The 12,500-nt window shown below is 49.2% G+C and overlaps 1 protein-coding gene across 5 annotated transcripts in view; it reads right to left on the reverse strand.

The window, feature by feature from the left end:
• The window catches only part of lnx1 (ligand of numb-protein X 1), a 51,687-nt gene that overhangs the window by 34,011 nt on the left and 5,176 nt on the right, over window positions 1-12,500 (reverse strand). For 2 of the 5 annotated variants that reach the window (XM_042111647.1, XM_042111645.1), the window contains exon 2: window positions 9,331-9,941. In XM_042111647.1, coding sequence (XP_041967581.1) covers window positions 9,331-9,767 — 437 coding nt within the window. In that variant the 5' untranslated portion in view covers window positions 9,768-9,941. Of the gene's footprint in view, window positions 1-1,290; window positions 2,693-9,330; window positions 9,942-11,208; window positions 11,797-12,500 lie in introns of those variants that run through there. The other 3 variants (XM_042111646.1, XM_042111648.1, XM_042111649.1) reach the window with 3 other exon arrangements.

Raw genomic sequence — 12,500 nt, forward strand, 5'->3', positions numbered from 1 at the left:
CACTTACGCAACTGCTGCATGCTTGTCAGCGAGGGTATTGATGACAGCCGCTGTGTTTATCTAGCGAGTGAGTCTGCTGCGCTTTTCTCAATGGTGGTTACGCGAGTGCGCTACTCAACATGATCAAAACAATGTGAACAAGATCTCTTTCACTCTATCGATCTGTCTGTTTGTCTGTCTCTCTCTCTCTCTCTCTCTCTCTCTCTCTCTCTCTCTCTTTCTCTCTCTCTCAACATCAGTATTTGTGCAATAGTAGCTTGCTGTTTCCAAAGTACCCATAAATAAACACCGACAGACACACACACACACACACACACACACACACACACACACACACACACACACGCACCTCCGACCATGCTGCAGTATAACCTCCTCCTGGCTCAGCAGCATCACAACAGGACCTGTCTCAAGAAAGTCTGCAACCTGCCCTAGCAACCGCATCCTCAGCACCGCGGTAACTACTGTCCATTGCATCCGCATCCTCGACGCCACAGTAACTAACTGTCCACTGCAACTGCTGCATGGTGCAAGAGCCACCACTGCTTTGTCAATAAACCCCACAGGACTTGCAGGAAGCAACCTAATATCCAGCGGCAACATATAGCCAATTCTCTAAGCAACAACAGACACAGAAGTGGACAACGGCATGTTTACACACATGAGTCTGTGCGTGTGTGTGTGTGTGTGTCTATGTGTGTAAAACTATAAATTAGTACACAAAACTGTAGCATGGAGTTTGGCATTTATCCAAGTTTCAGATACAGGTCCTCAAACAAGCAGTTGTGTACAAAGCTGTACTCGCAAGAACAAACATACACACACTCACACACACACACACACACACACACACACACACACACACACACACACACACACACACACACACACACACACACACACACACACTGCAGCAATGGGTCAGGACAGGATGGGGTGATACTTGTCCTGGATAGGACTGGGCTCTGTGTGTACTCACTGTTCACCACATTGTTATGGACAAACAACCACACACACACACACACACACACACACAAACACACACACAGTCAGACACACACACACACACACACACACACACACACACACACACACACACACACACACACACACACACACACACACACACACACACACACGTGATTATAATGGGAGGATGTTATAGATTGGACAACGCTGGGGAATTGATGAGGGTCGGTGTACGATGATGGAAGATGCTCACTCACATGCACACACACAGATACACTGACACACACACACTGCGGGGCAGGGCAAATGGTGTGTACTCACAGTTCTGAGTAGAGGATGTGCAGGTTGCCCAGATTGTCTGTGTAGTTGGCCGGGCTAAGCCAAGGTAGCACCAGCAGCAGCAGTGCCTTCATGGTTAACACTCAGGATCCTCTTCTCTCCTCTCCTCTCCCTCTCTCTCTCTCTTTCTCCTGTTCCTCTCTACTTCTCTACTACTGTCTATCACTCTTTCTTCTTCTTCCCTAGCGGAGGGTGATCGCTGTCTCCTCTTCCACCTCTCTCTCTCTCTCTCTCCTTCTCTTTTCCCCCCCTCCCTTCCTTCTCTATTCCTTCGCTCCGAGCCTGCTGCCTGGGCTTCTGACCCCCGTCTCTTCTCTACCCCCCCCCCCACCCCACCTCTCCAGATGCTTGCGGCTCTGAGAAGAGGTGGGAAGGAAAGTAATCTATCCCTTTATCTATCTATCGATCACTCTGTCTAGTCCTCTGTTTCCTTCTCTTTATTGTGTTCTTCTTCGTCTTCTTGTCTTTCTTACCCCTCACGCTGGCTGTCCGGTCATCTCCGCAGCCGTGGTGGGGTGGGGGGGTGGGGGGTGGGGGTTAGCGGTAGCGGACGCTTGGTCAGAAGAGTGGAGGAAGGACCCAGCTTCAGCAGCAGCAGCAGCAGCAGCAGACGGGAGGAACAGAAGAAGAAGAAGAAGAAGAAGAGGAGGAGGAAGTAGCAGGTGCAGAGCAGATGGAGAGATCCGCCAGTGGAGGGATAAAAAAAACGGAGTGAGAGAAACGCTCAGAGCCCCGGAAAGGACAAAGGGGGAAAAAAAACAGCTGAAGAAGAAGAAAAAGAATAATAAGAAGAGGAGGAGCAGGTGGTGGAGGAAGAGGAGGAGGAGGAGGAGGAAGCCGCGTCGTGGAGGAGGTGGCGGAGAGCCGGAGAGAGAGAGCGGCGGGCGAGAGCAGCCTCGGAGACGGAGCGCGAGAGTGGCACGCTCGGGGGAGGAAGGGAGCCGTGAGTTGCAGCGCTGCAGCCTACTGAGTCTAATCTGCCTTGGGCATCAGCCAGCCGTAAGAGGATTTATGCGTACGAGCGCACGCGGGTATGTGTGTGCACGCGCCTCTCTCTATCCCTCCCCCTCTCTCTCTCTCTCTCTCTCTCTCTTACTCTCGCTCAATGCTTGAGTCAGTGTGCCTGTGCCTATGTGTGTGTGTGTGTGCGCCTGTGTGTGTGTGTGTGTCAGAGAGCGAACAGCGCAGGCTTTGACTTATACTGCAGCAGGCACCACTGAGGGAGAGAGAGACGGAAGGCACCATTAGCGCGCGGAAATGAGGGGGGGAGAGCCAGGCAGAGGTGGTCCATCCCGCATTATTTCTCACCTCCTGCCTCAATCAGGAGGTCTGCGTCCACCCCCATCTCTTCATTTAGGGTCTGAGGCTCCATAGGAGGCAGGGGGTAAGCGTGTAAGTGTGTGTGTGCGTGCGTGTGTGTGTGTGTGTGTATGTGTGTGTTTGTGTCTGTGAGAGAGAATGGGCCGTTAACCTGCCCCCCCCCCCCCCCCCCCCTTCTGGGATGAAACCATTCCCATGCAGCAGATTGGTCTCATCACTCAAAAGAATATGTCTGCATGGGTTAAAAGGTAAAAAAAAAAGAAAACCTGATAAAAAAAGGAGAGAGAAAGAAACTAGAGGCAAACAGGGGAAGAGAAATAGACTCATGAGGGCGGTGAAAGAGAGGAGAAAAATACCAGTGAATCACTATGCCAGCAGGGCTTATGTTCTCAATGGATGCATACTGGACGGAGACCGGTGTGTGCAGGGAAGACAACAGCTAGCATGACACCAGCCCATTCAAACTGCAACAGGGCTTCTGCGCATTTGTACAGCAACATCTGTACGCAGAAATATTCACTATGTATGCATGTGTATGTGTGTGTGTGTGTGTGTGTGTGTGAGTGTGTGTGCACGTGCGTGTGTGAAATAAAGGTCCAAATTCTCTGTGGCCAGACTAAGATGCTCTGGTGGCGTATACTGTACAGTAGGTCAGGTGACTGAACAGGACTGTCCTATGACTGATCACCTATTCATTTGGGTGTGTGTGTGTGTGTGTGTTTGGAGATGCATTGAGTGAGTATGTGTGTGAGAGAGAGAGAGAGAGTGTGTGAGAGAGTGAGTAGGTGAGTGAATGAGTGAGTGAGTGAGTGAGTGTGTGAGTGTGTGAGTAAGTGTGTGTGTGTGTGTGAGTGTGTGAGTGAGTGAGTGAGTGAGTGAGTGTGTCAGTGTATGAGTGAGTGAGAAAGTGTGTGAGTGGCACACCTATTGTTTGAAGAACACAGGGATCTGATGGCTGAGCAAAGTCTAGATGGTGGGGATGGGTGGGACTTCAAATCTTGAATTTCCCCTGGGGATCAATAAAGCATCTATCTATCTATCTATCTATCTATCTATCTATCTATCTATCTATCTATCTATCTATCTATTTACCTATCAATGGACAGATTAATAATATGAACACATTTGCCAGGGTGTGTTGCTATCTTAATCATGGAGCTTTTTCTCTCTCTCTGTTTCTCTCTTTTTCTTTCTATTTCTCTCTCTCCCTCTCTCTCTTTCTTTCTCGTGGGCATCATTTGTTGTTCTCTTTACCCCTGTGTCTCCTTTCATCTTGTCTCATTTCTCCTCTGTGTCATCCTTCCTTCAGAGCTGTAAACGCATACCCTCAGAGGCCTGGGGGAGAGAGAAGGGCCTTTGAACAGCGTTCCTGCTGACACCAACGCGGACGCTCACACACACACACGAACACACACACACACACAGTACACACACAGTACACACACAGGACACACACACAGTAAACACACACAGTACACACACACATCAACAAACTTGCGTCATACACACATCTGTGAGGATCTGTGAGGATGCGACTAAATCTCACAGAGGGAGAGGAGTCACAGCGAGGAGAAAATGCCAGTGTGTGTGGAGGCCCCCTCCATCATATCAGAGGCTCGTGGAGAACACCCTGCCGTGCCAAACACACATGCTGAAATAGGAAATGCACTTTTATGCGGTTGACCTTTGGAGCATAGCTGTACAAGTATCATAAACAACCACACCTGGGTAAGCCTCCTGCTCTCTTCCTCTCTGGCATTCTGCATTATTTATCATTTTGCATACCACTCACATCCTTGTCCATCGTTTATTGTCTATTTACGCCAGTTCCACATTACTCCTCCCCTTCTCATTCTCCATGGGACTATTTTAATCTCCCTGTGCCATCGGCATGGCCTCATCACTGAATTATAGATGAATATGTATAACGCCTCTGGACGTACTAGAGTATGGGCAATGTGTGTGTATGTGTGTGTGTGTGTGTGTATGTATGTGTGTGTGTGTGTACAGTACGTGTGTGTATGTGGGAGTGTAGCATATGGGGTGAGCGTAAGTGTTAGGAAAAGGCAAAGACACACACACACACACACACACACACACACACACACACACACACACACACACACACACACACACGCACACAGTAGATTAAACCACTATTATCTCCTCTCTCTGTCCCTCTTCTATGTCTTTTCACAAGAACACATATACTGTAGATACTGCACACAAATAAACAAACACACACAAAACACACACACACACACACACGGAAATACCCCAATTTACTTTCAATCAACCAATTTCTAACAAACCTACACTGACACATATCATCACACAGCAAAATCACAGGAGGAATCAGAAAATCACTCAGCACAACAGAAAACAACAAACACCAGACCTCCTCCTGGTCATGCATGCAAGTGTTTTGTACAACCTCAAAGGCATTGCAGTTCTTTCATGTTCAAGTTCTTCTTTTATTCTTGGACAGATTGTTATCTGATTTCGGTAAGAAAACAAAAAATAAATCATATACAATTCCACATAACATTAACATCACTGACCACACATTGACCACAGCAACACAGAGTACACATCCACACACAGAGCATTCTCAAGAACAAAGGCAAACTCTCTCTCACACACACACACACACACACACACACACACACAGGACTCCAGCTGATGGTCAAGGGTGGACGGATGTCCAAGAGCCGCAGAAATATACCCTACACTGGCCAACCCAAACAGCCTGGCACTGTGGGGCTTGACCGAGAGGACATGCAAGACCGACCTTTACAGTGCGAACATGGACGTGCAGCTGCATGCACTTCACGAGACAAAAGCAAGACCTTGGGCAAGACCGCAGACATCTGACCACATACACAGTGCCCATCATGCGCACAGCCATCACTGCCACTTCAGAGGAAGCGCCAGTGCACAGAACCACATGCCAGGGCACGCATACACACACACACACACACACACACACACACACACACACACACACAGGCACACACACAGGCACACACACACACACACACATATAGGCACAAACACAAGGCAATCATGGAGGATGCAAACCGCAGCGATGTAACACAACCACAACATGGCAAGGCGTGGTGTTGGCATATGGGAGCAGAGCGGACCTGACTAGCATCAGAAGATGTCAGGCACAGGCCTGTCCTTGTGGAGGAGATGTCCCAGACTCCCCCCACGTGCAGAGGCGCTTGTCCAACCCCTGGGGGTCCCTGGGGAGGCCACTTATCACGCCTCTGTGGAGAGGAATGGGGTCAATCACAACAGCCTGCTCCCTCCTCCAGAGTCAAACCCCAGCCACAAACACACACAGAGAGAAGATGCAGGCAGAAGGAGAAAGAAAAGAGAGAAAGAGAGACAGAGAGAGAGGGAGAAGCAGAGAGTTAAAGGTGTGGCCAATATTCAAACTCCTATTTGTCAAATTCCTCTTTTCTAAAGAAAAACACCTCACAGTAATACACATTTAGGGCTCTGCATATGAGAAACAAACATCGTAGCTCTGGTCAAACCAGAAACAATGGCAGCCAATCAATGCAGTGCATCGGAACCAAAAAAGGCATTTGATTGGTTGTTAAGCACAAATAAAGGGAGGGCTGGCATTTGATTGGCTGTTGAGCGCAGATATCAACAACCTTTCCTGAAACTGAATTAAGGACTGCATCTATAATAAATTGTTCTGGGAAGCACAATACAAATGTAGTTTATTAGTGGAAGGGAAAGGAGGATGGAGGGGATGGGGGGGGGTAAGACAAGAAAGGGCAAGCTGAAAGAGAAGAGAGGTGGGCAGAGGAGAGGAGAGGAGAGGAGGGGAGAGAGTAAAGAGGACAGGAGGAGGAGGAGAGGAGAGGAGAGGAGAGAGAGTAAAGAGGACAGAAGGAGGAGGAGAGGAGAGGAGAGGAGAGAGAGTAAAGAGGACAGAAGGAGGAGGAGAGGAGGGAGAGTAAAGAGGACAGGAGGAGGAGGAGGAGAGGAGAGGAGAGGAGAGAGAGTAAAGAGGACAGGAGGAGGAGGAGAGGAGAGAGAGTAAAGAGGAGAGGAGGAGGAGGAGAGGAGAGGAGGGGAGGGAGTAAAGAGGACAGGAGGAGGAGGAGAGGAGAGGAGAGAGTAAAGAGGACAGAAGGAGGAGGAGAGGAGAGGGGAGGAGGGGAGAGTAAAGAGGAGAGGAGGAGGAAGAGAGGAGAGGGGAGGAGGGGAGAGGACAGGAGGAGGAGGAGAGGAGAGGAGAGGAGGGGAGAGTAAAGAGGAGAGGAGGAGGAAGAGAGGAGAGAGAGTAAAGAGGACAGAAGGAGGAGGAGAGGAGAGGAGAGGAGGGGAGAGTAAAGAGGAGAGGAGGAGGAAGAGAGGAGAGGGGAGAGAGTAAGGAGGAGAGGAGGAGGAGGAGAGGAGAGGGGAGAGGAGAAAAGGGAAAGAAGAGGAGAGGAGAAAAGAGAGGATAGGAGAGGTGATGAGAGGAGAAAAGAGAGGAGGAGAGAAGTAAAGAGGCTGTCGTCTCCAAACGGCTGTCGTCTCCAAACGCCCTCCACCAGTAGAGTGCTGAGGAGAAATCTAAATGAGAGGAGAAGCCTCTATTGGTGCATAACAAAACACAATTAATACAAGCTTAGCCCTTCGGGCAGCCGGAGCGATGGGAAGCCAGAAAGAAGCCTGGGAAATGGGAGAGCAAAACTGCTGGCCTTTAAACAATTATGTGTAAATATGAGGTATGCCTGTGGTCGAGATGAAAGCAGGGATCTCGTTAGTACTCGGTCCCGGGGGAAAAAAACGAGGGAGAGGGAGTCCTCCTCAGTGCGTTAAGCAGAGAGGTCACCTCAAGGGCTGATGGGGACAATTAAAGCAGCGGTAACAGAGAACACTGGAGGAGAGGGGATACGAGCAAAACAAAACAATAACAACAAAACAACCAAACAAAGACACACGCACACTCTCACTCTATCACTCACACACACCCACACACACACACCCACACGCACACACACACACACACACACATACACACACACACATGTACGCACACACACACACACACACACACATACACACACATACACACACACACACACACACATGTACGCACACACACACACACACACACACACACACACACACACACACACACAAACACACAAACACACCTATCCACACACACCCACCCTCACACACACACACCCTCACACACACACATACACACACACACCTATCCACACACACACACCCTCACACACACACACACCCTCACACACACACACACACACACACATACACGCACACACACGCTCGCACACACACACACCACAAACACAAGGAACTGTGATAATTCACTGCAGCACCTTGTCTTATTGTCCTAATTGTTCCCTGTCAGTCTGTGCAGCACTGAGATCAGTAGAATTTACTGTCTGTACTTACAGTAATAGGTCCCACTTTAAAGGGGGAGTGAAGCAATAATGTCCTGTTTTCATATTAAATGTGATATTTAATCCAAGGGCATCTCAAGAGGATCTGTAAAAAAACAGTGCTTGTGTTCGGGGCTACAGAGAGGAGAGCATATTGTGTATGAACCACACAGAAACACTGTACGTCAACGGCGGACCTGTTTGAGGAATTACAGCTGCTACAGGCTGTAAGGTCAATGTGTTCTAAGAGAACCTGCTAGATTCATGCACTCTCGCGGGAAATATACAGTTGATAGAGGACACTACATCTATGAACACACACACACACACACAGAAAGGATGCACACACACACACACACACACACACACACACACACACACACACACACACACACACACACACACACACACACACAAAGGAACGAATCAGCATTGCCAAATACAAATGATATCACCACACAGCTTTATGACAGTCATTGTTGTTGTTACAGCACATTAATTATTAGACATCTTAAAGATAGAAGGAGAACACAGACAACACATGCTTCCCTTTAACCTGTAAAACATTGACAAGGCAAATACATACACTAATAATGAAAACCCATTCACGCAAGAGAAACGTAAACACGGCGGGAAAGCTTGACTTACCTTTATGCAAGCACAGCTTATTTGGACATCCACTAAATACCTATTTGTATTCAATTGTGGTGTTGTTCGTTCAAGCAGAGAAGCTCAAAATGATCTACAAAAAACTGCCAAGCGTTGCCAATAAGCAAACAGAACATTGAACAGAACATACAAATGAAAGAATAAAAAAAAGAAGGAATGCATTCAATGTGATGCAGAAGAACGATGAAAAGAGAGGAAAAGAAAGAGAGGTTCACACCTCTCTCTCTTTCTTTTTTTCTATTTCTCGACAGGTAGAGCTATTAAAGTGCACTTTGGGCTTCATTCCCACAGTGCACAAAAGGGATAGAATATATTCAATGCAATGCAGAAATAGAAAGAAAAAGAAGGTGAGAGTGAAAGAGAGAGAAGTTCAAACTCAGAGAAAAGCATATTCAGACAGGCAGACAGACAAACAGACAGACAGACAGAGAGACAGGCAGGCAGAGAGACAGGCAGGCAGAGAGACAGGCTGACAGAGAGACAGATACACAGACAGACAGACATACAGTCAGACAGACAGTCAGACAGAGAGGCAGTTTCAGCTCTAGAGTTTCCCATCCCAATCCCAGCAGCCAGTGCGGTGGCCTGTTGACCTCGTCCCTCTCACCTGTGCTTGATGTGGTCCTGGAGGTCCCCGCGGGGCATGGTCTCCTCGCAGTGCTCGCTGAAGGGGCACGAGACGGCCAGCTTGTCCAGCAGCTTGACCACCAGCAGGCTGGAGTGGCGGCAGCTCTGCAGCATGAGCGGCTTCCGGTCCATGGGGCAGAAGTCGCTCTCCAGCAGGAAGCTGGTCAGGCACTCCTGGCAGTAGGTGTGGCCGCACGGTGTGTCCAGCGGCCGCACGAACGCCTGCAGGCAGATGTGGCACATGAGGTCGTCGTCCGGCTCGTCGCAGTAGTTGTACTCGTGGTTCTCGTCCTGGGAGTGGTGGTGGCCGCAGGCCGGGCACAGGTCGGGCGGAGGGGCTGTCGGAGGGGACAGGGTCGGGGGCATGCTGGGGAGGCCGGGGGCAGCCGCCATGGCCCCCAGTTCCTCCTCATCCATGACGCTGGGCAGGTGGGGGTAGAAAGGGGGAGCCAGTGCTGGAGGATGCTACACACAGGTGGAGGCCAGGGGTCAGTCAGGAGGAGGAGGAGGAGGAGGAGGAGGAGACCTTTAGGTAGGCTGGACGCTGAGATGGTGAGGGGAGGTCTTCACATAGTATGGGGACCCATGGCACTGTGGAGGATAGAACATAGAGGAAGACAAGGGAGGAAGGGGGAATGTAAGAGAGAAGAAGAGAGAGAGAGAGAGAGAGAGAGAGGGGTGAGGGAAGAGGGGGAAGGAGAGAGAGAGAGAGAGGGGTGGGGGAAGAGGGGGAGGGAGAGAGAGAGAGAGAGAAGGGTGGGGGAAGAGGGGGAGGGAGAGAGAGAGAGAGAGGGGTGAGGGAAGAGGGGGAGGGAGAGAGAGAGAGAGAGAGGGGTGAGGGAAGAGGGGGAGGGAGAGAGAGAGAGAGAGAGAGAAGGGTGGGGGAAGAGGGGGAGGGAAAGAGAGAGAGAAGGTGGGGGGGGATCCAGTATCACTTGTTTGGTTTTTGACTCAAACCCATCAGGGTGTGACGTTGTAACGTCGTGTGTGTTGGTGTGGCAGGTGTCACTCCCTCTCTCCCTCATTCCTTCTCTTTCTCTTGTTTTTCTTTTCAGTCCTTTATTTTGTCCTTCTTTCACACACACACACCCACACACACCCACACACACACACACACGCACACACACGCGCGCGCACGCACACACACACACACACACACACACACACACACACACACACACACACACACACACACACACACACACACACACACACACACACACATACAGCCTGGTGTGAGACTGTATCAAGTTCACTGAGTTTGGCCTGCGCAGCAGCACAGGTGACCTCCATCTCGTTCTCATTTCGTTTTCCATCTCAACTGCTCTGAATCCCATTCCACAGGGCAGCCCCACACGTATCAGACATCAATACTCACTCAAGGCACCCTCATTTAAATGCTGGACCACGTGCAAAGTCAGTCTATGAGCAAAGTTCTCGCATATGAACTAATGGTATCATATGGTGCAAAATAACTGTAAGCTGCCCCACCACTCTTTTCGCTTAGGGTCTTTCTCATGGTATTATTTGCAAATAGATTTTGTATAATTATCAAGCAAGCTTTAGTTAGACTTTAGAGTTTGCACTTGGCCCTGCATTTCAATTAGGGCCCAAGCAGAAAGAATTAAACTAATAAGAGATAAAGAACTAGAGATAGACAGACAGATAAACAGTAGACTGACAGATAAACAGACAGACAGATGTACAGAGAGACAGATAATGGACACTGCATCTGCGTCAGTGACATCATTATCACAGTTAACGCAGTCAGTGTTTGTTATGGTAACAATGATGTCAGAAAACTAGGGAACAGGAAAGAGACTCGTCTACATCAAATCATCCTCTGTTATACGTTTACCTCAGCCTGCCTGCCCAGCTGATGAGGGACACATCTCAAATGGCCTGCTTCTCATGAACCTCTCCTGTCTCAGTCTCTCCCACTGTACCACGGCACAGCTGCCTCCATGGACTATACACAGAAAGGTAGATGGGTAGGTAGAAAAATATACAAAGAAGAGAGAGAGAGAGAGAGAGAGAAGGATAGGGAGGACTAGAGAACTAGAACTAGAGAACTATCCAGAAAGGTAGATGGGTAGATAGAAAAATATACAGAGAGAGAGAGAGAGAGAGAGAGAAGGAGAGGGAGGACTAGAGGACTAGAGAACTAGAGAACTAGAGAACTACTCATTCCCTGGCAGTAAATCACATACAGATGGCCTGAGTCGTCTGCTTTGAGAGGATCCTGAACGTCACCAAGACAACAGCCGTCTTATTGGCAGCTGATCAGGCGTCCAGCCGACAAGGCTGTGTGCTGATTGGCCGTGCCGACACTTCTCATTGGCTGTCCCATTCACAGGCCTCACACCATGATATCTTGACACACCGCTCAGCCAAAAGGTACATGCAGTGTGTGTGTGTGTGTGTGTGTGTGTGTGTGTGTGTGTGTGTGTGTGTGTGTGTGTGTGTCCCTATCTGTGTGTGTATTTGTTTGTCTGTGTGTGCGTGTAGGATTGGAAGCTTGGCTGTCTGTACATAGCGTGTCTGTGGATGGGTGTGTCTGTACATTCCCTCAGGACAAAGGCCTTGGTGATTTCAGCCATGGTAGAGGAAGTGAGAACAGTCTGTCGTGCCTGGGAACCCCTCCACTTCATGTGATAATGCTTGTCAGAGGTTAAGTAACCCTTAAGGATTCCTCCATACTCTTTCTCTCTCTCTTTCTCTCTCTCTCCTTGTCTCTCTCTCACACACACACACACACAGACACACACACAGCCTGCATATTCAAACATAGGCATGCCAGAGAAACAGCTGATCAGCGGAAGATCATTAAGTTTTTCGATTAGCATAAGTGGCTACAGGTTAAAACATTCCTTATTTGGCCTGAATGTATGTACAAGATCTGTTAAGAACTGTGAATCAGGACCGAAACCCACTTTCGCACTGCAACCACTCGGACCTCTTCAGACGTGGGCGTTTATCAGCCGCTGCGATAGGGGCCGAGTGCGGCCTGCGCACACAGAGGTCACGGTAGCCACTGGCCGATAAGCAGGCAGAAGGAAATTAAACTGGGTTAAGGGAACCCGAGAGAGGCCATGATTCACAATCTCATTTGCACTGCAGCAGTGACAGTGTGACATTTGTCAGGATTGG

Source organism: Alosa sapidissima, chromosome 12, assembly GCF_018492685.1.
Source record: "Alosa sapidissima isolate fAloSap1 chromosome 12, fAloSap1.pri, whole genome shotgun sequence".
Classification (NCBI taxonomy): domain Eukaryota; kingdom Metazoa; phylum Chordata; class Actinopteri; order Clupeiformes; family Clupeidae; genus Alosa; species Alosa sapidissima.